Source organism: Rhinopithecus roxellana, chromosome 10, assembly GCF_007565055.1.
Source record: "Rhinopithecus roxellana isolate Shanxi Qingling chromosome 10, ASM756505v1, whole genome shotgun sequence".
In the NCBI taxonomy this organism is placed as follows: domain Eukaryota; kingdom Metazoa; phylum Chordata; class Mammalia; order Primates; family Cercopithecidae; genus Rhinopithecus; species Rhinopithecus roxellana.
Genome location: NC_044558.1, coordinates 88,430,713 through 88,457,876, shown reverse-complemented (window position 1 = coordinate 88,457,876; position 27,164 = coordinate 88,430,713). Strand labels below are relative to the sequence as shown.

General features: G+C 45.3%; 1 protein-coding gene across 1 annotated transcript in view; it reads right to left on the bottom strand.

Moving 5' to 3' along the window:
• Positions 1-27,164, bottom strand: part of NOS1 (nitric oxide synthase 1) — a 117,183-nt gene that overhangs the window by 58,939 nt on the left and 31,080 nt on the right. The window contains exons 3-8 of the mRNA XM_030939960.1: positions 17,721-17,849; positions 15,532-15,677; positions 13,537-13,699; positions 12,664-12,755; positions 8,157-8,298; positions 5,126-5,265 (exon numbers count right to left, since the gene is read on the bottom strand). Coding sequence (XP_030795820.1) covers positions 5,126-5,265; positions 8,157-8,298; positions 12,664-12,755; positions 13,537-13,699; positions 15,532-15,677; positions 17,721-17,849 — 812 coding nt within the window. The remainder of the gene's footprint in view (positions 1-5,125; positions 5,266-8,156; positions 8,299-12,663; positions 12,756-13,536; positions 13,700-15,531; positions 15,678-17,720; positions 17,850-27,164) is intronic.

Below are 27,164 nucleotides of genomic sequence, written 5' to 3'. Positions count from 1 at the left end.
TCTCAGGTGTTTCGGATGGATATCCAGGCCTGGAAACTACTGCCTTAGGCTGCCGTTTCTCTCCCAAACCCACCCTGAAAGTGAGTCCAGGAGAAAGTGTGGGGACCTCTCTCCTGCTTCCCTGACTGAGTACCCTCCTACCCTCAGGGCCTTTGCACAGGCAGCCCCTTCCTCCTGGGATCTTCTCCCTTCCTTCTGTGCTTTCAGTTCTTACTCATACTTTAATTTTCAGCTAAAATCATGCTTATTCTGGAAAGCCTTCCCTGAGGCCCAGCTGGTCAGGGGATTTCATCCTAGGTACCATACATTTCCTTTGCAGCACTTTATTAAAATTAAGTGGTTATTTGAGTAATTATGTGTATAAGCACTTCTCGTCCTTGAGATCATAAGCACCATGGGGGCAGGGATTGAGTCAGCCCCCGAAGCTAGCACAATGCCTGGCCTGCATGGGGAACAATGAACTGTGTTGGATGAGCCAATAAGTGAATGAATAAACGTAGAGGCTACATTTCACCAAGGAACTGGGTGAGTTCCCACATATCAGGCAGTGTCAGAAGCCTCAGCGCACCTGCTCCCTCTCCAAGGCTGGGGCTAGGGTGAGGCAGGTGTGGCATTATCCTTGGATGTAAAATTTAAGTCGCGGGAGCTATTAGGTTGGTGCAAAAGTTGTTGTGGTTTTGCAATTACTTATGAACCAATCTAATAGTTTCTCCCTCTTAAGTTTACTTTTGCCATTTTAAAAGTAATGGCAAAAATCACAATTACTTTTGCATCAACCTAATAACAACTCAATAATTAATATCAGTGCTATTATTTATCTATACAATATTTTAAATTAATGCAACATTAAAAAAATCAAAATGTATGTATATATATGATGAACAATAACGTAGGATTCCACCCTACACTTGTATGATACCTTGTTCATCTCACCCTAATCTCAGTCCTGAGCTGGATCCTATCTTTATTGAAAATGTTGATATATTGTTCATCATGTGCTTTTTTTTTTTTTAAAAAAAAATTAACTTTGAGACCAGAAACTATAAAACTACTAGAAGAAAACATCAGGGAAATGCTTCAGGATATTGATCTGGGAAAGGATTTTATGAATAAGACCTCAAAAGCACAGGCAAAAAAGCAAAAATAAACACACAGGATTATATTAAACTAAAAAAACGTCTGCAGAGCAAAGAAACAAGCAACAGAGTGAAAAGACAACCTAAAGAATGGGAGAAAATATTTGAAAACTATTCATCCACCAAGGGATTAATATCCAGAATATACAAGGAACTCAAACATTTCAAAAGCAAAAAACCCAAACAATTGGATTAAAAAATGGGCACGTGCTCTGAATAGACATTTCTCCAAAGAAGACAGATAACCAACAAATACAGGAAAAAATGCTCAACATCACTCATCATCAGGGACATGCAAATGAAACCCACAATGAGATAGCATTTTATCGCAGGACAGCAATTATAAAAAGACAAAAAATAACAAATGCTGGTGAGGTTGCAGAGAAAAGGGAACTCTTAAACACTGTTGGTGGGAATATAGGCTAGCACAGGAGTATGCAGAACTGTACGGCAGATCCTCAAAAAACTACAAATAGAACTACCACGAGATCCAGCAATCCCACCAGTGGCCACTTATCCAAAGGAAAGGAAATCAGGTTGGGCGCAGTGGCTCACGCCTGTAATCCCAGCACTTTGGGAGGCTGAGGCAGGCAGATCATTTGAGGTCAGGGGTTCGAGACCAGCCTGACCAACATGGTGAAACCCCGTCTCTACTAAAAATACAAAAATTAGCTGGGTGTGGTTTTGTGTGCCTGTAGTCCCAGCTACTTGGGAGGCTGAGGCAGGAGAATGGCTTGAACCTGGGAGGTGGAGGTTGCAGTGAGTCAAGATCGCACCACTGCCTGGGCTGGAGTGAGACTCTGTCTCGGAAAAAAAAAAAAAAAAAAAAAAAAAGGGAAAGAGCATCAATATGTCAAAGTGATATCTACATCTCCATGTTTATTGCAGCACTATTCACAGTAACCAAGATATGGAATCAACCTACATGTCTAACAACGGATGAATGGATAAAGAAAATGCGTGAGATATACATATATATGTATATAAAATATATATTGACTATAGTCAATAATAACATAATTGTATGTTTCAAAATAACTTAAAGAGTATAATTTGATTGTTTGTAACTCAAAGGATGTTTGAGGGATAAATACCCCATTCTCCACAATGTGCTTATTTCACACTGCAAGCGCATATCGAAACATCTTATGTACCACATAAATATATACATAGATAAATACATATATAAAAATATATACACCTACTGTCTACCCACAAAAATGAAAAGTAATAATTAAAAAAAAAACTCTACCAGGTCTGGTATGGATCAAGTTCAAAAGAAATTTGGAGTCATGAACTCCAAATTAATTATCTATCTATCTATCTATCTATCTATCTATCTATCTATCTATCTATCTATCTCCACACTGGAATACCATTCAGCCATAAAAAAGAATGAAACCATGTCACTCACAGCAACATGGATAGAACTGGAAGACATTATGTTAAGTGAAATGAACCAGGAACCAACAGTTAAACACTGAATATTCTCACTCATAGGTGGAAGCTAAAAAAAAAAATTGATCTCATAGAAGTAAAAAGTAGAACAGAGGATGCTGGAGGCTGGGAGGTGGAGGGAGAAGGGGGAATGGGGAGTGATTTGCTAAAGGATACAAAATTACAGCTAGAAAGGAATAAGTTCTACTGTTCTATACCACTGTAGGATGACTATAGTTAACATTAACATACATTTTCAAATAGCTAGAAGAAAGGATATTGAATGTTTCCAATACAAAGGATAAGTGTTTGAGACAATGGGTGTGTTAATTACCCTGATCTGATCACTACACATTATATATATTAAAACATCGTTATATATCTCATGAATATATGCAATCATACATCAATTAGAAAAATAAAACATTAATTTTGATTTAAAAATATTGCATTCTTATATTTATCTTGATTATTATTGAGTGTGTTAGCAACCCCCTCGATTTTATTCAATCCTAGGTGTGAGTCTAGTGCCTCACAGCGGGTGTCCTTCACTCTCAAAGGGCAAATGCTGTTTGTGTTGCTGCCCTGAGACCTTGAAGCAACTTTATGACTCCAAATTCCTTTTGAACTTGATCCACACCAAGTTCTATAGAGTTTTTTTTTATCATTATTTTTAATTTTTGTGGGTACATAGCAGGCGCATGTATTTATGGTGTACATGAGATGTTTTGACGCAGGCCTGCAATGTGAAATAAGCACATCATGGAGAACGGGGTATCCATCCCCTCAAGCAGTTATCCTTTGAGTTACAAATAATCCAATTACACTCTTTATTTTAAAATGTACAATTATGTTATTATTGACTAGAGTCATCCTGTTGTGCTATCAAATAATAGGTTGTATTCATTCTTTCTATTTTTTTTTTGAGATGGGTTCTTGCTCTGTTGCCCAGGCTGGAGTGCAGTGGCACGATCTGGGCTCAACCACAACCTCTGCTTCCCAGGTTCAAGCAATTCTCCTGCCTCAGCATCCCAAGTAGCTGGGATTATAGGCACGTGCCACCATGCCCAGGGAATTTTTGTATTTTTAGTAGAGATAGAGTTTTGCCATATTGGCCAGGCTGGCCTCGAACTCCTGACCTCAGGTGATCCTCCTGCTTTGGTCTCCCAAAGTGCTGGAATTACAGGCGTGAGCCACCATGCCAGGTCTCTATTTTTTTTTATATACCTCTTAACTGTCCCAATCTTCCCCTCACCCCCTTCCCAGCCTCTGGTAACCATCCTTCTACTCTTCATATCCATGAGTTCCATTGTTTTAATTTTTAAATCTTATAAATAAGTAAGAACATGTGATGTTTGTCTTTCTCTGCCGGCCTTATTTCACTTAACGTAATGATCTCCGGTTCTATCCATGTCATTGCAAATGACTGGATCTCATTCTTTTTTATGGCTGAAGAGTACTTCATTGTGTATCTGTGCCACATTTTCTTTATCTATTCACCTGTTAATGGACACTTAAGTTGCTTCCTTAGTGTTGCAGCTATTGTAAACAGTGCTGCAAGAAACACAGGTATGCAGATATCTCTTTGATATACTGATTTCCTTTCTTTTGGGTATATACCCAGCAGTGGGATTGTCGGATCATATGGTAGCTCAATTTTTAGTTTTGTGAGGAACTCCACACTGTTCTCCATAGTGGTTGTACTAATTTACATTGCCACCAACAGTGTACAAGGGTTCTCTTTTCTTCACATCTTTGCCAGCATTTGTTATTTCCTGTCTTTTGGATAAGCCATTGTAACTGAGGTGAGATGGTATCTCATTGTAGTTTTGATTTGCATTTCAATTGAGAGAACTGTTTAAAACTCTACAGGACTGGATCATCAGATCCTATAGAGTTTTAAACAGTTCTCTCAATTGAAAATGTGGGTCAGGTACAGTGGCTCGTGCCTGTAATGCCAGCACTTTGGGAGGCTGAGGCGGGAGGATCACTTGAACCCAGGAGTCCAAGACCGGCCTGGACAACATGGCAAAACCCCGTCTCTACAAAAAATACAAAAATTAGCCAAGCATGGCGGTGTGTGGCTGTAATTCCAGGGGCTGAGGCGGGCGGATCACTTGAGCCCAGCAGGTCGAGGCTGCAATGAGTCACGTTGGTGCCACTGCACTCCAGCCTGGGCAACAGCGGCAGACCCTGTCTCAAAAAAAAAAAGAAAAAGGAACTGGAAAAGAAAAAGCATGCTCACAACAAGACAGTATGGTGCCTCTGCTCTTTCAGTGCTTAGGGCTGGAAGAAGGGCAGGTCCTTGTTAATGGCTTAGGAGTGAGATGGTTCAGAAAAGGTGGTGGTCTCTAGGCTGGTCAAAGAGGTCTTTTTGCTCCTTGAGGGAACTCACTCTGCCCAAGCCCGCAGTGAGGACAGGAACCAAGCCCCCCTTTCCCCTTTCAGCTTCTGTCTGGACTAGAAAGAAAGCCGGGGGGGACAGGGCTGGGCAAAGAGGGGCACTGGGCAAACCCACTCACCCTCTCCCACCCCTTGCTGGTCCCTCTTACTTGGGGTGCCTGATGGGAACTTCCAACACCAGCTCTGGAGGAATCTGGAAGAGCTCAGGGTCATTGCCGTTGGCCTGAAGCAGGAGCGGCAGGACATCGAAGCGGCCTCTCGGGGGTTTCCAGCCCTGCTGTATGCAAATCTGCAAGCAGACCCGGCCAGGTAATGCCACTGTACCCCACACCCTACAAACATGACCCTTATGTGGGAAGCGGGGGTGGGGTGGATAGAGATCCAAATACAAGCCCCCAGGAGACATTTCCTCTGGAGGCTCTTGGACCATGTCACCTGCTTTATAAAGTTCTCTCTGACATCACCATGTATTAGGTTGGTGCAAAAGTAATTGCGGGTTTTGCCATTACTTTCAATAGCAAAAACCACAATTACTTTTGCACTAACCTAGTAACTAGCATGACTTCTCATGGGCCCACAGGACAGAGGGCAAACCCTTCCTCTGGCACTGAGCGTTGTTTTCCGGGTCTTCCCTGCCCACTGGAATTCCTAGAGGGCAAGGGCTGAATCTGACTAACAAGTGTATCTGCAGGTTGCCAGCTCCGTGTTTGTATTAGGTGTTGTAAGATACAAAGAAAATCTGCTGAATTTGATGAAGGCAGATGTATTAGAATTACAGTATAAAATGCATTTGTTAGAGCAGCTGTCCAATAAAAATATAATGCAAGCCACCTAAGTAATTAAAACTTTCTAGTAGCCACATTAGAAAGAAAAACAACAGGTGAAAATAATTTTGATTTTATCTTTTTTTTGCTAGACTTCTTCAAATTACGGGAGAAAATAATTTTAATAATATACTCATCTTAAAGTTCAATGATGTCCTTGATATTAATATTAATTTATTAATAGTATATTAAAATATTACTCATATGTTCTTATATATTTGACATTAAAATTAAATATGTAACACACTTATTCATCCAATAAATATATCAAATAATACATTAAATATCAACATTAATTTATTAATAATAAATTATGAGTGTATTTAAATATATTTAACATTAAAATTAAAAATATACTTATTAATCCAGTGACTCTATTAATTTGTTAATAAATATATTACCCTAATGTATCCATATTATTGCTATTTCAACATCAAAAATGATCAACAGGCCGAGCACAGTGGCTCATGCCTGTAATCCCAGCACTTTGGGAGGCTGAGGTGGGCAGATCATGAGGTCAGGGGATTGAGACCATCCTGGCCAACATGGTGAAAGCCTGTCTCTACTAAAATACAAAAAATTAGTTGGGCATGGTGGTGCACATCTGTACTCCCAGCTACTCAGGAGGCGGAGGCAGGAGAATTGCTTGAACCCAGAGTTGCAGTGAGCTGAGATTGCACCACTGCACTCCAGCCTGGCAACAGGGCGAGACTCTGTTTCAAAAAAAAAAAAAAAAAAAGATCAATGAGTTATTTCCCTCTCTTTTTTGGACCCAGACTTTGAGATCCAGTGTATATTTTCTCTTATGACACATCTCAACTGGGACTGGCCACATTTCAAGTGACCAACAGCCACAGGTGTCCCTATTAGGGCAGGGTTAAGAGGGTTTCAAAATGTAAAATTACATGGTTAGGTTTGGAATGATTCTTTGTGCTTAGGTACAGGAGAACACGTCCTGCTCAGCAAGGTTTCCAGAGTTGGAGCGAGAGGAAGAGGTTGGGGCGTTTATGTTCTGGTGATCACGAAGACAAGGTCAGCCAAGTACACAGTTAGCGCTCAGCCAAGTGGAGCAGGGAGTCTGAGCCTGGTTGCCTCTAAAATGGCACAGGCGCAGCTCCTGGTTGCCCTGGTTACAGTCCCCTCCTCATGAGAATAACATTTTCATAAGAAAAGCCACATGCAAACGAAGTCAGCAGCCAGGAGGGAGTGGAGCAGCCCTTAGCTTTGCCAGCTACATCTTCAAGGAGGTACCACCGGGGAGGGGCTTGAGCAAAGGACAACGGTGAAATTCAGCAGGGTATGAGTTGGGTGATAAAGGAAAGGTGGTAGCAGGCCTGTGTGCCTGAGATCATTCTAGACCCGGGATGTGATTATGCTGTCGTATGGGCATGGTCCGTATAAGCTACCATGTCTTACCTGTGCTACCTGCCCACACTACCACCTGGAAGGAACCCTGGGCAGGGAGATGGTGGTAGTCACTTTCCTGGTGGCTTTTATGAATTGACTTGGGCTACCAGTAACTGTAGTGATACTGGTGACAGGCAAAGTCGAGCCTACTCAAAGGCTCGGGTGGCTCAAATTGTCGTATCAACAAATGAATGAATGAATGATATGAAACTGACATATCTCGTAACTCAGAAAAGGTGGATGCCAGATATGGCTTCCATTTTTCGGCTCTTCCTTTCCTGGTGAGAGGCAGGAGGTTTGGACTGTAGTTCTAGCTTTTCTTCTCTACTCATTTAGCAGTCTTTTTTTTTTTTTTTTTTTTTTTTTGAGATGGAGTCTCACTCTGCCCAGGCTGGAGTGCAATGGCGCGATCTCTGCTCACCACAACCTCTGCCTCCCAGGTTCAAGCGATTCTCCTGTCTCAGCTTCCTGAGTAGCTGGGATTACAGGCATGTGCCACCACGCCTGGCTAATTTTTGTATTTTAGTAGAGACGGAGTTTCACCATGCTGGCCAAGCTGGTCTCGAACTCCTGACCTCAGGCGATCCACCCTCCTCAGCCTCCCAAAGTGCTGGGATTACAGGCGTGAGCCACCGCGCCCGACCCATTTAGCAGTCTTGAATAACTCACTTGGTCTTAGTGAGACTCGGTCTACCCATCTGTGAAATGGGAGAACAGTTCCCATAAGGAGGGCTGAGTGAGGTAATGGCATGAAAGTGACCGAATGTCCAGCTGTAAAATAATTAGAATGGGGAACAAGCTGATGGAGAAGTAGGTTTGGAGAAGAGTAAACGACCCCATTGGCGGCTGTCCCTGTGACGATAGTATTAAGGCCGAAAAAGTCTGTGGGTAAAGTCTGGGGACGTAAAAGCCCATGTTGGGGCAGGGTAGGGGGCGGAAACGCTCGCACCTCTGTGAACTGCACGTTGGCCGGGTCCCCCAGGGTGGAGCCGTCGGGCTGCTTGTAGCCAGCGTAGCGGATGAGCTGGGAGTTCCAGACTCGGAAGTCGTGCTTGCCATCTGTCCTCTGGGGGAATATGGTGATGGCAGACCTGCGGTGGAGAGAGGGGAACACCCGGCATCAGGGCGGGACTTGCACTGTGGGAATATACTAAACATGGTGCCACCCAGGGCCACAGCCGCTTGAGGCTCAGGGTGGATTACCTCCGTGCCAAGGTCCTCAGCGCCAATGGAGCGGCGGTCGGAAGGGAGGGGCCATGCTCTGTTCCTCCACTGGAACTATGGTGTAAGGAAAGGGGTGGAGGGGGTGGGAGGCCCCATGCCACCATGCTGAAGGAAAGAATCTCTTTCTAGCTGGAGACTTTTAAATACTGACTTGAGCCAGTCTTCCAAAGTTATTTTGCAGCCAGTCATTTCCATGGCAACATCAGACCCTGTTTCCCTTTAAGAATGCACTATGTGCCGGGGGTGGTGGCTCACCCCTATAATCCCAACACTTGGGGAGGCTGAGGCGGGTGGACCATGAGGTCAGGTGTTCGAGACTGGCCTGGCCAACATAGTGAAACCCCGTCTCTATTCAAAATACAAAAAATTAGCTGGGTGTGGTGGTGCATGCCTGTAATCCCAGCTACTTGGGAGGCTGAGGCAGGAGAATCGCTTGAACCTGGGAGGCAGAGGTTTCAGTAAGCCAAGATCACACCACTGCACTCCAGCCTGGGCGACAGAGTGAGACTCCATCTCAAAAAATAAAAATAAAATAAAAATAAAAAAAGAATGCACTATAGGCCAGGCAATGGTGGCTCATGCCTATAATCCCAGCACTTTGGGAGGCCAAGGCAGGCGGATCATGAGGACAAGAGATGGAGACCATCTTGGCATACATGGTGAAACTCTGTCTCTACTAAAAACACAAAAATTAGCTGGGTGTGGTAGCGCATGTCTGTAGTCCCAGTTACTCGGGAGGCTGAGGCAGGAGAATCGCTTGAACCCAGAAGGTGGAGGTTGCAATGAGCTGGGATCACACCACTGCACTCCAGCCTGGCAACACAGTGAGACTCCATTTCAAAAAAAAAAAAAAAAAGAAAGAAAGAAAAAAAATAGTAATGTGCTGCAGAATCCGGATTCCAGTCTTCTCCCAGTCATCATTAATTCTCATCCACTTTGCCCACCCCCCCTTACCAGACCAAAGTTTATAGACTTCTGATTAAAAAGCAATCAGCTTGCATTTGCATTCACATTTTATTTATTTAAAAGAAAACTGCAGGTCACCAGCCATTGGCTTCGCCTGCCTAAACAGGCAACAGTGAAGGCTGTATTCTTTTATTAATTGTGGAAAGCTGTTGTCTGCTGAAGGTCCTATCTGGAGCCCTGGTCTCTCCGTTAAAAGGGATATCAACAAGTATTAGGTGTTAACAATATCTTAGCACCAAACTGAGCCTTTCTCCTCGACATCATCATCAGGATTGGAAAAGAAAAAAAAAAGGAAAATAACTTTCTCACAGTGTAGTTCAATGTCATCTCACGGCAGGAGCTCTTGCCAGCTGGACTCATTGGTCCCCCATCCCGGGCTATGAAAACACGGTCCTGGCTTCTTGTGTCAACACAAAGATGGCATCTTGGGTCCAACTCGTTGCTTCTAGATCTTCTCACATAAACATTTCTGTCCAGAACTGTGTCCCTGCTGATCCCCTTGGCTGGAACCCCCCTCTTCCATTTTACGTCCAAGTTCAAGACCTGATTCAAATCCGCTTCCTCCATAAAGCAACCCCTCCCGTCTCATCTAGTTTCACAGGGCCTTCTTTCTGAGCATGGTTTTTAGGTCGTACTCTCTACACAAGACAATGTAGCATGTAATTCTGCAGGGGTGATGCATCACAGCTGAAGGTGAGTCTAGAATCCAGGCTGAAGGCCAAAATCACATGGAGTCAAAGATGCTCTTAAAGATCTCTTAACAGAGGCACCATCTTGGAGATGAACACACAGTGAGTCAAACAGTTTTCCCTCCAGCACTAAAACACATTGCTGTTTCTCTGGTTGAACATCCGATAAAGGGTGTTTGTGTAATGTGGATATTTTTAAAGTGTGTTTAGAAACACCAGAATCACACACAGTGAGTGGGGTGTGATGCCTACTCTATGTGCAGAAACTGAGACCAACGGAAGAACCAGAACACATATCTATGCCTCTACTCTCCTGCATCCCTGAGCACACTGTAAACCTGCATCTCTCCCTCTCTCCTTCTCTCTGCTATCCTTCCCCTCTTACGCACAGATTATTCCTATCACATTATATACTTTTTTTTTTTTTTTTTGAGACAGTCTCACTCTGTCACCCAGGCTGGAGTGCAGTGGTGCAACCTTGGCTCACTGCAACCTCCACCTCCTGGATTCAAGCAATCCTCCCACCTTAGTCTCACAAGTAGCTGAGACTACAGGCACACTCCAGCACGTCCTACTAATTTTTTGCATTTTATGTAGCAATGGGGTTTCACCACATTGCCCAGGCTGGTCTCGAACTCTTGAGCTCAAGTGATCCATTCACCTTGGCCTCCCATCTTGCTGGGATTTCAGGCGTGAGCCACAGCGCCCGGCTGCATGGTATACATTCTTATATAGTTCTCATCGTTTTCAGACACAAGGGTTAAAAAGTATAAAAAGAAAAAGAATCTGCTGAATGTTTTCTTTAATAGATCTCACAAAGACCCCCTAATACAGCACTGAAAAGAGTGGAGGTGCACTGCTGGGCCTGGGGTGACCATACTCAGAGCCTGCTCACAGCCCCATTTGAAAACTACCAGAAGAGACTAGGCGTGGTGGCTCACACCTGTGATCCCAGCTCTTTGGGAGGCCAAGGCAGGTAGATCAGCTGAGGTCAGGAGTTTGAAACCAGCCTGGCCAACATGGTGAAACCCCGTCTCTACTAAAAATACAAAATTTAGCTGGGCATGGTGGTGCGTACCTGTAATCCCAGATACTCGGGAGGCTGAGGCAGGAAAATTGTTTGAACCTGGCAGGTGGAGGTTGCAGTGAGCCAAGATCGTGCCACTGCACTCCAACCTGGGTGACAGAGCAAGACTCTGTCTCAAAAAAAAAAAAAAAAAAAAAAAAAAAAAAAAAAGGGAATCCACCAGCAGAAGAGCCCAAGAGCCCATAAACTCCTTGAGGACCTGGCCTAATCAGGTCCAGATACATGGGAGGGTTCTTTAATATTCTTTAAGGGGTGAGGTCTCCAGGAAAAGAGTTGTCTTGGGAGAGAGACCTAAATACCAATTCCTCATGCAGGCCCAGGCTTAGATTACAGGCCCTTTTCTTACTGGTGAACTCAGAAAATTGGCAAACCCCATTTCCTTCTTAAGGAGAGAAGAGACACATCTAAGAAAACTCATGCTTCATGCAGAGAAGCCACTTTTGGATGAACTCAGTGAAGCCCGGGGGCTTGTGAGAATATCCCTGCAGTGATCCTGTGTGGCTCCAAGATGGGACTGGTGCTCAGTGGCTGGGAACAGATGCCATGGCAGCAGTGAGCCAGCAGAGTCAACAAGTGTAGCCGGCTGTCTGTGGGGTCCCAGCTGTTCCCTTCCACCTGTCCCTCTCCCAGCTGAGACTTGCCAGCGTGGCCGCCACCAGCCACATGGATGTATGCCTGCCTCGGCCTGCTCCCTGTGGCTTTGTCCTTTGTATTGTTGAAGAGGAGTCCAGGGTGTGGCTTGGCTGGGTGGAACCTGAAGGGGCAGTTCCCATCGCATCGGCAAGAGAAATTGTCTTTTAAACCAAGGAAGATTTGGTTTGGTTTGTCTCCAGGTGACAGAGAAAGACACAGTAAAAGCAGGTCACCACAAGCAATAGGATTTTCCGATTCCTGGGAATCTCAACTATTTGTTCCTGTCCTCTCCACAAAGGATGCTGAACTGTGGGTTGAACATGATGTTTGCAGCTGTAGTTTTGCAAACCACACAGGAGTCCACTTGCCCCAGAAAAGAAGGAACATGGGACGGGGTATGGAATAAAGATGCTGGGGCCAGGCGTGGTGGCTCATGCCTGTAATCCTGGCATTTTGGGAGGCTGAGGCGGGTGGATCACTTGAGGTCAGGAGTTTGAGACCAGCATGGTCAACATCATGAAAGCTTGTCTCTACTAAAAATAAAAATTAGCCAGGTGTGGTGGCGGGTGCTTGTAGTCCCAGCTACACAGTAGGCTGAGGCAGGAGAATCGCTTGAATCTGGGAGGCAGAGGTTGCAGTGACCCGAGATCACACCACTGTACTCCAGCCTGGGCGACAGAGCAAAACTCTGTCTCAAAAAAAAAAAAAAAAAAGATGCCAGGACACCTCTCCCTGCTCGGCCTGTCTGCCTGAGATGACGAGCACTTCCCTGGCAGGTGAGCTGACTCCAGAGTCAAAGTACAATGCTGTGGGGACTTTTGACCCCCTGCTCCCCAATGCCCAGCTGGTCAGCTCACCTGAGGTTCCCTTTATTGGTGGCATACTTGACGTGGTTGCAGATGTAGTTGAACATCCCGTGGGCTGTGGTGCAGTCGCGAGCATCGAATACCTGAAAGAGGCGCAGGGTGGAACTGATTGCCTCTTATTTCCCTCTCTAACTCCCCAGCGCAATCTTCCCATTTTAGGAGAACCCAGATCCCACTCCAGTTGCTGCTCCATTGGTGAAGTGGGCACCTCATTACTGAGTCCCAGGCTCCATTTTATATTTTCTCTTTTCTATCCTAATAACCAAGGCCAATTTGAGCAGAAAAAAAAAAAAAAAAAAAAATCCCCTAAAAGTAAGCATGGCATGTAAGTGAACGTAGGAAAGGAATAGTAAATGAAGGGGAGTTTAAATGGGCTGGTTACATTTCCTGTTAGGTTACTAGGGATTAGGCATTAAAAAAAAAAATAATAACAAAAATCAAACAAAACCCCCCTGACCTTGATAACAAATCTACTTCCAACTTTAAACTATTTCCTAAAATAAAATCATAACCAAGGGACACAGAAATGAATGCCTTCAGGGAGTAGGCAGATAAATAAGCTGAGTAGGTGCAAGACAAAAGGGAGTGGTGAGGTCTGCGGTCAACTGAAAAGTATAAGCCCTCCCTTCCAAGAGATATGCAAGTTCATTTTTGCAAAAGCACTGTGTTGGCTAAATAAGACATGATTATCATCTAGAGCTGGCTGTGATCTTAGAATGTGGGACCCTATGACCACCATCTGATAGGTCACCATGGCCACCAGGTACCCTTGACAGAAGCTTATCCTTTTTAAAGCTCCACCCACTCCCCTTCCCCTCTTCCCTCATTTATGGGCTCTTCAAGGTATCTGACTTCACCACCTACCTGCAGCTTGGACCACTGGATCCTGCCCACACAGCGCGAGGCATTCCGCCAGGCATGCTTGGCCCCGTAGATGAGCTCTGTGTCCTTGAGTTGGTAGGTGCTAGTGGTTTCGATCTCTTTGTTCACCTCTTCCAGCCTTTCCATGTGGGCTTTGGAGCCAAATCTGAATGAAGAGGAAGGGACATGGGAATATCACCCCGTCTTCTGAATTAGAAGTTGGTGGAAGGGGAGAGCTATTCCAAGAGGCTGGAAGCTACAAAAAATTCCAAGTTGACTTCTGGATGCAACAGTTTGATTTCTGGATGCAAGATAAAGCAGACACTGCAAACTCAAATGCCCACAAAGGCTGAACATTGTACATACAACTCAACCAGCTGGGTGGGGACTGTGGCAAACAGGTGAGCCAGGCCTTGTCCAAAGGGGGCAGCTATGGCTCCACTCCTACCACTTGTCACCTGACAGGAGCGGGGGCCCATGACTGCCAAATCTTTCCAGAGAAACTGGAAATCTGACTTTTAAAGGGAACTCTTCTAATTTTTAAATGTTGGCAATGAATTCAATTTTAGAAAGTTAAAAAAAATTTCTACGAAAAATTTTTGGTTTACAGAAAGGTATACAGGATAATATAATAAACCCCCATGTCCCAAGCCTAAAAAATAATATAATAGTTTCTTGGGGAAGGCTTTCCCATGGTAGACAATTCTCTTCCCAGAAGTGACTGCTATGTTGAACCTGGCGTTTACCATTCTCACACACTTGTTTGTATCTTCGCCACATGTGTATCTATCCTTCAACCATGTACAATGTCATTCTGCATGTTTAAAGCATTCATATTGGCTGGGTATGGTGGCTCACATAATCCCAGCACTTTGGGAGGCCGAGGAGGGTGGATCACTTGAGGCTAGGAATTCGAGACCAGCCTGGTCAACGTGGCAAAACTCTGTCTCTACAAAAAATACAAAAATTAGCTGGCTGTGGTGGCGCATGCCTGTAATCCCAGCTACTTAGGATGCTGAGGCAGAGAATTGCTTGAGTCTGGGAGGCAGAGGTTGCAGTGAGCCAAGATCACGCCATTGCACTCCAGCCTGGGTGACAGAGCAAGACTCTGTCTCAAAAAAATAAATCAATAAAAAAATTCATATAAATGGTGCTATACTAGATGTATCCTTTTACAATTTATCCTTTCTTTTGCTCAAAGTTAGCTACGAACTGCAGTTCCATTAACATGCAGAGCACTAATCCCTTTGATTTTTACGGTTGTATAGTATTCCATCACTGGAATATACCACAACTTACCCATTCTCCTGTTGATGGCATTTATGTGGTTTCTTTTTCTTTTCTTTCTTTCTTTCTTTTCTTTTTTTTTTTTTTTTTTTTTTGATGGAGTTTCACTGTATTCACCCAGGCTGGAGTGCAGTGGTGTGATCTTGGCTCACTGCAACCTCCATCTCCTGGGTTCAAGCGATTCTCATGCCTCAGCCTTCCAAGTAGCTAGGATTATAAGCGTGCACCACCATGCCCTGCTAATTTTCGGATTTTTAGTAGAGGTAAGGTTTCACCATGTTGGCCAGGCTGGTCTTGAATTCTTGGGCTCAAGCAATCTGCCACCTTGGTCTCCCAAAGCGCTGGGATTACAGGCATGAGCCACTGTGCCTGGTCTCTTGTTGGATCTCTAATTTTAATTTTTTCCTGCTACAAACAATGTTTCAGTGAACATTCTTACTGATGGTTTCTTGTGAACAGGTGTGAGAATTTCTCTAGGGTATGTATCTAGGCATGGAATTGCTTGAAATTTTTCAAATTATAAGCAACCCTTTGCAGGTGAAACAAAAGCATTTCTGGGGAACAGATGTGACCTGTGGGTAGCCAGTTTTAAGCCTCTGTGTATGGCAGAGGCCTTGTGCTTTGGCCTTGGTTTGCAAAGTTGGGGCTGACATCTTTGTCTCCAGCATTCGATAACTTACCTTGGGCTCCCCAGAATTGACATACACTTGCCTTTTAATTGAAGAATAGTATTGATCAATAAACTCTTTGGCGAGAGGGAAGAGCTGTTCTTTTGTGCGGACATCTTCAGGCCTCCGTAGATGCTGAGAAGGAAGCATGATGGAGCCCATGCAGATGTACTCAGTGCATCCCGTTTCCTGGAAGATCAAGAGATTTGGGCTATTGCTTGGTTTTACCCAAGAGTGGCAGGTGTTAGGCTGTAGGCTTGGATCTCATATTCATGGTTGAATTTACCTGGCCCTTAATTCCCAGAGGCTTCAAATCCTTGCTGGATATGGTCATAGCTGTGTTAAGGAACACTAAGTAGCATTTTCAGGTTCCTAAAGTATTTGCTCTACTCATCTTGGGAACAGAAGCTTTTTGACTAGGAATCAGAATCACTGGTACTAAAATCTGAAATATTTTTAGATTTTGCATGATGATCAAAGAGGAACTAATACAGTGGCTACAGTAACTCATTTTAATGCATCTATGATAGATTGATTGCAAAATAGGGCCCTAATTTTTCCCCTCCCTGTATTCACTTCCTTTGTGATGTGGCTTTACAGCAATTCTCCATGAAGAAGTGGAGCCTATCCCTTAACCCCTTGACTCTGGGCTGGTTTTGACCCTTAGGATGTGGCAGAAATGACCCTGTAACAATTCTGAGTCTAGGCCTCAAGAGTTCTTGCATGTTTCTGCTCATTCTCTTAGAATCCTGCAACTACATGTGAACAAGCCCAAGCCAGCTTGCTGTAAGAGGAGAGACCACATGGAACAGGGCTGAGTTATCTCAGCCAGGACTGTCCTAGACCACCCTGACCTTAGTTGACCCATCAGACATACCTACAGATGCATGAGAAAGCCTCACCAAAATCAACAGAGTCTGGACCAGATCACTAAACCACCCAGCCAATCCATAGACTTTTGAAAAATTATACATAGTTTTAATAGTTGTTTTCACCCAATAAGTTTCAGGGCAATTTGTTACATTGTAATAGCTTGCAGATACCATTCCTCCAAGAGGCCCAGGTTCAACAAAAATTTAAAACAATATAGCAGTTTGTTGACTATTACAAATATGAAATAAAAATATTGAGGACACACTGTGAAATCAAGGAAGGGTTTGTTCAATACTCCACCAGTGGTCAGACTATGAGAGACAGAGAGGGTATTCACAAGCAGCAACTCTCCTTAGATTCTTTTGCATACTGGGTTCATGAATAAAAAGCATTTACATAAGAGAGTGAGAATTCACCAGTGGTTCTCAAACAGGGGTGAATTTCTTGCCCAGGGGATGTTAGGTAATGTCTTGGAGACTGTAAGAGTTGAAGAAGGAAGAAAGAAACATGAAAAGTGGCTTAACAATCAGAGACAGGTTTATTTTAAAGAATAAACCTGAGAGGGGCTTCTGGCTGAGTTAGGTTAGGAGCACTCTTTTTTTTTTCTCTTTAAGTTCCAGGATACATCGCAGGTTTGTTACATAGGTATACATGTGCCATGGTGGGTACCTAACAACCCATCATCTAGGTTTCAAGCCCCGCATACATTAGGTGTTTGTCTTAATGAGGAGCACTCTTTTCTACAGACTAAGAGTATTTAAGGGTTTAGGGTGATAGAGTTTATCACAGTCTTGAAATGTTTCTGTGTCTCTTTGTCTTGCTTATCTGGGAGGGAGAATTTTTGTGTCTGTTCCCATACATTTTCCTGCAGCTGCAGGCATATTCCCCAAGTCTGCTTTTAGCTTCCCTATCTTAGTGCATCTAAAGGGAAAGGAATATGCTATTAAGGCCCACTGTTTTACTGGAGTCTATTAAATGAGTGTGAAGTTTGGTGGTTACCCAAGAGACTTTTCCCCCTCCCTCTGTGCCTGAGCTGTGTTATCTGTGTTTTACTGTCTGCCTTTTCTGGCTGCTTGTTGTTAGAAGGGAGGTGATTTCCTTGAAATGCATGAGGTTAGAAAGGGAACTGGAACTTAAAATGGCAGTGTTTGTCCAAGGGGGCGGTGCTTCTGCTGTCAGAGACATTTTTGGTTGTCACAGCCTGGAAGGGGGCATACTGACATCTGGGGGTATGGGTCAGGGGTGGTGCTCAACACCCTACAACAGAGGGCAACCCCCGACTTATCCGACTTATCCGACTCCAAATGTGGACAGTGATGCAGCTGCACCCCCTCGTCTATACCCTGCTGGGGTACTCACCAATGTGCTGTTAAGGTGGAGGGTGTCAGTGAGAACCACGTCAGTCTCCCAGTTCTTGACTTTGAGGAAGCGTGGACACTTGGAGGGGCTGCCATTCTTTGTGGGGGACTGTTTTCCTGAGGCAGGGGGCTGGAGGAGAGAATGAAGGTGGAAGATGAGGCAGGGCCTTGAGTGGACCATAACATTGTCTCCACAGAGGCTGGGAGAGCCATTGTTCTTCCTGGGATCTGCCTTGAGTCACCAACTGTCTACATCCAGAGTAAGATCCAGCCCTCCCTGGTTGACATGTACAAGGTTCCTGGGAACCTGATTTCCCCACTTACATGAAAAGAAACACCATGGAAGAGCCTCTTGGGTTCTGCTCTGGCGAGAGGGATCAGGAACTCAAAGGTGGTCTCTCTGGTTCCATAGGGTCTGACACACTGAGTAAGGACTTGGTGAACATTTGTTGAATGAACACATGACTGAAAGGACACCATCAGCCTCTTTGAATGATAACAGCCCCTAGCACCGAGGAATCAAACCTAAAGCTGGGTTGATTTACTTGGATTTCTAGGCCTTTCTATGACAGTCCAAACTCACCATTTCTGGCAAGGACTGAGAAAACAAAGATTTAAACTGACAAATTTTGGGCCAGGCACAGTGGCTCACACCTGTAATCCTGGCACTTTGGGAGCCTGAGGCGGGCGGATCACTTGAGATCAGAAGTTCGAGATCAGCCTGGCCAACTTGGTGAAACCTCGTCTCTATTAAAAAATACAAAAATTAGCCAGGCGTGGTAGCGCATGCCTGTAATCTCAGCTACTTGGGAGGCTGAGGCGAGGTAGGAGAATCACTTGAATCCGGGAGGCAGAGGTTGCAGTGAGCCAAGATCACACCACTGCACTCCAGCCTGGGAGACAGAACGAGACTCCATCTCAGAAAAATAATAACGAAACAAAATAAAATAAAATAAAATAAATTGAAAAAATTTGAAGCAAAGAATATTGCCCCCAAATTTCTGGTTTCTGACTTTCAAAACTTCCAGGCTTGTTCCTGCCTCAGGGCCTTTGCACTTACTGTCCCCTCTGTCTTGAACACCTACATGGAAAGAAACCATGGAAGAGCCTGTTTATGGGGAACTTTAGTCCCCCATTTATCTTCACTCTGCAAACAATTTGACCAGTAGGTGAGTGGGGATAAGTCTCAGGCTGACCAGTGTTGGCCCATTCATTTTAGACCTCACTGATAAGGATTACATCTGTCTTTTTTTTTTTTTTTTTTTGAGACAGGGTCTCGCTCTGTCACACAGGCTGGAGTACAGTGGTGCAATCATAGCTCACTGTAGACTTGACTTCCTAGGCTCAAGCGATCCTCCCACCTCACCCTCCCAAGTAGCTGGGACTACAGGTGCATGCCACCATGCCCAGCTATTGTTTTGTATTTTTTGTAGATACAGGGGTCTCACTATGTTGCCCAGGCTGGTCTTGAACTCCCAGACTCAAGTAATCTTCCTGCCTCAGCCTCCCAAAGTGTTGGGATTACAGGTGTGAGCCATCGCGCCTGGCCTAGGATCACATCTGTCTTAGATGCTCCTGGGTTATTGTCTACTTGCCTGGGCACAGGCACACACATGCATCAGGCAAGCATTGGTCACTTAGTAACTCTAAGGGAGGCGCAGCAGGCGCACCCTGATGCGAAAGCCAAGCAAGGTCAGGGAGAAGATGAGCCAATGTTAAGTGACACTCATGCAAAGAGTACATCAGTGCACAGTGACCTTGAGGCAGGGTATTCATACATTCAACTAGTATTTATTGAGCACCTATTATAATACATGCTCAATAAATAGGCACTGGGGATTCAGCAGTGAAGAAGACAGGGACCTTGCTCTCTGAAGTGTTATGTGGTGGAGGTGGAGATAAACAGTAAGTAAACTAACATAGGATCAATATAATTCCAGGTGACGATAAGAATAGAAAATGGGGAGGTGACTGTAACTAAGTGGAGGGGAGAAGGGCAAGTGCAAAGGCACTGATGTGGGAATGAGCTTGTTAAGTTCAAAGGACCAGCAAGGAGGTTGACTGTGGCTGCAGTGTATGCATGAGGGCAAGTGTAAGGAGATAAAATCAGAAAGGAGGCAGGGCACCCATCTCACTGACTTGGAGGAGCTCAGGCTGGTGAGGGTAGCTGTGAATTATGATCAAATGCGCTAAGTCCAGGATAGAAGTCACAGAGAACTGCGAAGGACTAATACTGATAACTAACATTAAATGAGCACTTACTATGTGCCAAGCAACAACCTTATTATCTCCATTTTACAGATTAGGAAACTGAGGCACAGAGAGGTTAAGTTGCCCAAGATTGCAGAGCTAATAAGTTGAAGAAAGGAGTCCAATCTAGGCAGTCTGGCTATCAAACCATGTCCTTAACAGCTTGACTATCCTGCCTCTTGGCCATTAGGAATAATTCATTCATTTAACACATGTTTATTGAGTAGTTCCCATGTGCCAGGTGAGGCAGCAGAGACCAAGGCCATAGGACAAACTAGATGGATGTGATCTCAGCTCCCATGGAGTCACAGTCCTGTAGGAGGTGATGAAAACTGAATGAGCCATGGCAATCGATTTAGCACAATGGATGCCATTACATGGGACCTTGGCAACACAGGGGAGGTGGGAGTGCATAGAAGAGACATCTAACCTCTAGGTCAAGACCAAAGATAAGTACGTCCTAGACAGGCAAAGAAGAGGAAGCAAGGTCTTACAAGCAGAGAGAACAGATCATGCAAATGTCCTAAGTTAAGAGAATTATCATGGCCACCTTTGCAGCCAGTGGAATAAGAGTTCTGTGCTGAAGCATTCATGGCGCCATGTTGGAGCCCGGGGAACAGGAGGTGGGGGAAGAGTGTGCCACTGTTAAAGATCGCTCCAGAAGAGTGCAGGCTGTGGCAGCACAGGGAACCCACGGAAGGTGATAGGATTCATAATCTTCCACGTCTCCCCGCCCTGGCCAGATCTGGTCCTCCTCAGTGCTGGGTGCTACCAACTGTCTGTGCGGGACACGCCACAGGTGGGAGCTACCTTAGTCATCAGCCTCTTCTCTATCTCCCACACCCAACTCATCACTGGTGATCACCCATCTTAGCTTTTTAACTAGCTCTAGAATCCATTCACTCCTCTCCCCTTCCACTGGCCAGCGCCCTGACCAAGTCATCTCTTACCTGGATGATCAGTCACCCCCTAAATGTTAGCCATTATTTATTATTATAAATATTATTATCATGTGACCACTAGCCCAACTTATAGTATTAGAAGTATTAGTATTACTAGTAGTACTGCAATGCTTCTGCAAGCATTATTACTTGTATTATTACTACTTGTATTATTACTTGTATTACTATTATTACTTATATTATTACCTATATTATTATTACTTGTATTATTATTATTATTACTTCTGCAAGTATTATTACTACACTACCACACTCGGAGCATGATAAAGGTTTGGATGAGTTCTTCCCTTTGTTTCTCATTGATAGTTTCTGTCTCAGTTATTGTGCCCATGTTTCCTTAGGAATTTGCATATAAACAACCCCACTTTGTTCAAAGGCCTGACCAGGCACCCTAAACACTTCTTTAGGATCCTGTCTCTCCTCCTGTCTCTTCCAGGAGGAGTTTTGGAGGTGATGAAAGTCACATCTGGGCAGGGCTTTGTAGTAAACACATTCCTCTGATCATGCCAACAACCTGTATCATTGAGAAAAAAAAAAAATCCTCCTTTGCCCAGAGGAAGGCACCCCAGCCATTCTCCCTACACACCCGGTTTCAGATATGGGGATGACATCGGGTCTGGGCCCAGGACTCAGAGGGTGGGGGGCCAGGCATGAGGAGGAGGAGGAGCAGGGTGTGGCCTGTGGGCAGCAGCCGACAGTCTTCATTGCCAGGGAGTGGGAGGAACGAGATAACAGGACTAATAAAAGAGGCCATCCGTGGAGGTCCCAGATGTGTGAGGAGTGGTTGTTAAGAGTCAAGTAATTGGCTGCCCGAGTGTGAGCCGCGCCACCCTCCACCCTGGGTTTCAGTGGATTGCACACTTGAAACCAGGCATTAGGAGGCTTCTGGCAGGACTGTTTTACTTGGCGCTTTGATGTTTTAATTAGCCAGCAGCAATATTAGATGACTCAGGAAGGGAGAAACGGCGAGATTAATATAGCAGTCAGGGGCCCTGCATGCAGGATGCAAATGACTTTTCTGAGTGGGCACCAAAGTTCTCCTGGTCAAAATGCAGATTAGCAGCACTTGGGAGTTATTACGGTGGGCACAGGGCACATGTGGGCTTTGGACTGTGGCTACATACATCCTTTTCTGGCTTTATGTCTGCGGTGGGGACAATGGAAGCTTTTAGGTGGGAGGAGACATTGGCTCGCTCTTTGTGGACCCCAGGACACCTGCCCCTAAGTGTGCAAAGGAGGCCATGAGCCCATGGGCATTTTCATAGCCTTGTCAACACCTCTTTGCCTAGGAAGCTTGCAGAGGTCCTGAAGGAATGAAAGGAAATGGTCCTGCAGCCAGGCTCAAAAGGAGGCAGGGAGGTGCAGTCATGTCAGCCTGGGCTCTGGAGCTGAGAACGCCACTTCCAAGGCCTGCTGAAGCTCTGATTCTTTTTCCCCCTCTCTCTTTTCCTCCCTTCTTTCTCCCTTTCAACAAGTACATATTGAGCACCTACTGTATTTTGGGGACAAGTATTCTAGGACTCAGCAGCCGTTGAATGACTCTCATTCCACAACTGGGAAAAGCATCTTACAGCTGCTTCTTCTAAAGCAGAGATGTGCAGACGCCGTGGCCCACTGTCTGTTTTTGTACAGCTCCTGAGCTAAGAAGGATTTTTTCCATTTTTGGATTATTGAATGCAAAAATCAAAAGGAGAATATTTTGTGACACACGAAAGTTATATGATGTTCAAATGTTAGTGTCCATAAATAAAGTTTCACTGGGGCTCATTTGTGTCCATATAGCGTGTGGCAGCTTTGACACAACAATGTCAGAGCTGGCTAGTAGTTTTGATGGAGTCCAACGCCATGTGGCCCACAAAGCCAAAAATATTTATCTTGTCCTTTAGAGAAAAGGTCTGTAGACTCCTGATCTAAAGGGTTGAATTCCAGTGGCTGACCCTGACCACTGAGTTTGCTCAAATGCCGGCATGTTAGAAAACTTTCCTGAGCTTTTTTTTTTTTTTTTTTTGAGATGGAGTCTCACTCTGTCACCCAGGCTGAAGCACATTGGTGTGATCTCGGAGCACTGCAACCTCCATCTCCTGGGTTAAGTGATTCTCCAGCCTCAGCATCCTGAGTAACTGGGATTACAGGCATGCGCCACCAGGCCTGGTTAATTTTTTTTTTCTTTTTTTTTTTAGTAGAGATGAGGTTTCACCATGTTGGCCAGGCTGGTCTTGAACTCCTGACCTCAGGTGATCTGCCCACCTCAGCCTCCCAAAGTGCTAGGATTGCATGTGTGAGCCACTGTGCCGGCTGTGATCATTCTTTAAAGCAGTGTCACCTCCTTGACATTCTCTGCCCCCAATCACCCTTACCATGCTTTGTTTTCCCCCAGCACTTAACACTACCTGTGGTCATCATGAACATATATGTACCTGGACATGTACATGCATATCTACATTTATATATCTTGTAGATACAATTTACATATACCTATATAGGCATTTATATAATACTTGTTTTCTGCCTACCCACTGTTCAGTTTGTTCTATCCCTGGAATAGTGCCCAGCACACAGTACATGTTCAATAAACATATGAGATCTGCATGAGACTGCATTCTGTCCTTCCTCCAAATTTATTTGAAGCCTGTGATAGTTAATATTGTCAACTTGATTGGATTGAAGAATGCAAAGTATTGTCCCTGGGTGTGTCCGTGAGGGTGTTGTCAAAGGACACTACCATTTGAGCAGTGGACTGGGAAAGGCAGACCCACCCTCAATCTGGGTAGGTACAATCTAATTAGCTGCCAGTGTAGCCAGAAAAATAAAAGTACCAGAAGAATGTAAAAAGACCAGACTGGCTTAGCCTCTGACCCTACATCTTTCTCCTGTGCTGGATGCTTCCTGCCCTTGAATATCGGACTCCAAGTTCTTTTAGCTTTGGGACTCGGGCTGGCTTCCTTGCTCCTCAGCTTGTAGATGGCCTATTGTGGGACCTCACCTTGTGATTGTGTGAGTCAATACTCCTTAATAAACTCCCCTTTATATACACATCTATCCTATTCATTCTGTCCCTCTAGAGAACCCTGACTAATACAAAGCCCTAACCCCATCCGCCACCCCCATGTGATTTTGTTGGGAGATAGAACTTTTAGGAGATAATGAAGGTTAAACAAGGTCATAAGGGTGGGGCCCTAATCTGATAGGATTGGTGGCCTTATATGAAAAGGAAGAGAGAGCTCTTTCTCTCTGTCTGCCATATGAGGACACAGAGAAGGCAGATGTCTACAAGCCAACAAGACAGCCCTCACCAGAACCTGACCACGCTGGCACTGTGACCTTGGACTTCCAGCCCCCAGAACTGTGAGCTGTAAATTTCTGTTGTCTAAGCCACCCAGGCAATGGTCCTTTGTGATTATAACTTAAGCAAACTAACACAAGGTCTAAAAAGCTTCAACACTGTAGAGTCCCTTAAAAGCTAAGCCAAGGACGTTGGCCTTGATTTCATAGAGAATCACGAGCCCTGAAGCTGCCTGCCTGAGTGAATGATCTTTTCTCAGCTGGGTTTTAGGAAAGACATGATTGCAAGGATTGCAGGAGGGAGAGGGTCAAGGCAGAGAGACCCATGAGGAGGATGGTGCAATGAGGCCATGAGTGGCCATAGGGTGGGAATGCAGCTGCAGGGGCAGCAGGACTAGAAGCGGGGAACTGAAGGTTGGGGGCTCCAGAAGTGGAACTGAGAGTCTCTAGGTAGGAGAGGATCGGGGCAAAGGATAAAGTCAACATGGATTGGGTAAGTGGAAGGATGGTGGGCTTTTTTTTTTTTTTTTTTTTTTGAGATGGAGTTTTGCTCTTGTTGCCCAGGCTGGAGTGCAGTGGCATGATCTCGGCTCACTGAAACCTCTGCCTCCCGGGTTCAAGCGATTCTCCTGCCTCAGCCTCCTGAGTAGCAGGGATTACAGGCATGTGCCACCACACCTGGTTAATTTTTGTACTTTTAGTAGAGACGGGGTTTCTTCATCTTGGCTGGGCTAATCTCGAACTCCTGATCTCAGGTGATCCACCTGCCTTGGCCTCCCAAAGTGCTGGGATTGTAGGCATGCGCCACTGCACCCGGCTGGATGGTGGGTTTTTTAGCAGATGTTAGGAAGTAAGAAGCAGGTGTGCTGGGCAGTGGATGGAGGGAGATTTTTTAGGCAAGAAGACAGAAACTCAGCACCAGAACTCAGAATACGTAGAAACAGAGGTCAAGCACCTGCCCTTCCCCAGTAGTGGCTGTCACTGTCACAGGTCTCATAGTGAAACCAGGACTGACAGCTACACCAAGGGAAGCAGGCAGGCACCTCTAAGACATACAGCATCTTAGGAGCTATTATGGCAGCAGTCTTCAATCTTTTTGGCACCAGGGACTGGTTTTGTGGAAGACAAATTTTCCATGGACCAGTGGTCAGGGGCATGGTTTCAGGATGATTCAAGCGCATTACCTTGATTGTGTGCACTATTTCTATTATTATCATATTATAATACACAATGAAATCATTATGCAACTCACCATAATGTAGACTCAGTGGGAGCACTGAGCTTGTTTTCTGCAATTAGATGGTCCCATGTGGGGGTGATGGGAGACAGTGACAGATCATCAGGCATTAGATTCTCATAAGGCGCATGCAGCCTAGATCCTTCCTATGCGCAGTTCACAATAGGATTCGAGCTCCTATGAGAATCTAATGCCGCCACTGATCTGACAGGCGGCAGAGCTCAGGCGGTAACGTGAGTGATGCGGGGCAGCCGTAAATACAGATGAAGCTTTGCTTGCTCGCCCGCCGCTCACCTCCTGCTGGGTGGTCCAGCTCCTAACAGGCCAGTACTGGTCTGTGGCTTGGGGTTTGGGGACCCCCGTATTATGGGATGAACCGTGTCCTCCTCCCACCTCACCCCCATCAAATTCATATGTTGATGTCCTAAACTGCCTCAGAATATGAGCTTCTTTGGAGTTAGGGCCTTTACAGAGGAAATCAGGTTAAAGATGAGGTCATCGGGGTGGGTCATGATCCAGTAGGGCTGGTGTCCTTACAGAAAAGAGAAATTTGAAGGCAGACATGCTCACAGGGAGAGCGCCATGTGAACACAAAGACGGCCACCTACAAGCCAAGGAGGGAGGACTGGGTCAGCCTCTCCCTCCCAGCCCTCAGAAGGAACCAGCACTGCCGATACTTTGATTTTGTATTTCTGGCCTCCGGAACTGTGAGACAATCCATTCTGCTGTGTAAACCACCGAGTTGGTGGTGTTTTATTACAGCAGCCCTAGTAAACTCATCTAAGAGCTAAGGCCTAAACTTGTACAAAGCAAGTCGCTTCTTATCCTAATGCTATCGGCACCAGTGACAACTCTTCTATTAGAGGCCTGCAGCAATCTGCCCTGTTTGGCTTCTCCTGAAATGAGGGCAGCACGCTGGGGCTGAGCTGGGCAGAGGGCCATTCACACCAGGGGCCAGACACCACATACTGTGTCCTTTGCTGCAGCCCTGGGTGGCATCGCACCCACCTGTAGGTACCACCTCTCCTGGGCAGCAAGCATAACCTGGTTATGAGCTGGGGCAGATCAGGGTCCAGGCCCACAGACTCACAAATCCAGAAGGTACCCACTTATCTGTGCCATTAAAACATTGCTACGTATAGAACTTAACCGGGCCGGGCGCGGTGGCTCAAGCCTGTAATCCCAGCACTTTGGGAGGCCGAGACGGGCGGATCACAAGGTCAGGAGATCGAGACCATCCTGGCTAACACGGTGAAACCCCGTCTCTACTAAAAAAATACAAAAAACTAGCCGGGCGAGGTGGCGGGCGCCTGTAGTCCCAGCTACTCGGGAGGCTGAGGCAGGAGAATGGCGTAAACCCGGGAGGTGGAGTTTGCAGTGAGCTGAGATCCGGCCACTGCCCTCCAGCCTGGGCGACAGAGCGAGACTCCGTCTCAAAAAAAAAAAAAAAAAAAAAGAACTTAACCAAGTGTATTTAGTACTTTGGAATATAATTTCCTTTAGTGTATTCAAAGCACTATGTCTAAAGTGATTCAATCCTTAAGATAACTCCATAGAAACTCGACACTGCTTACTCTGCTTCTCTCTCTTCTGTAATTCAACAGTCTGTAGAGGGTGATTAAGAAAGGGGGTGCTTGGGAGTCAGACCCATCCCAGTTAAGGATTCAGAGTGATAGTGGAGACCTCTGGAGGACCAAGGGGCATCAAGGCTGAA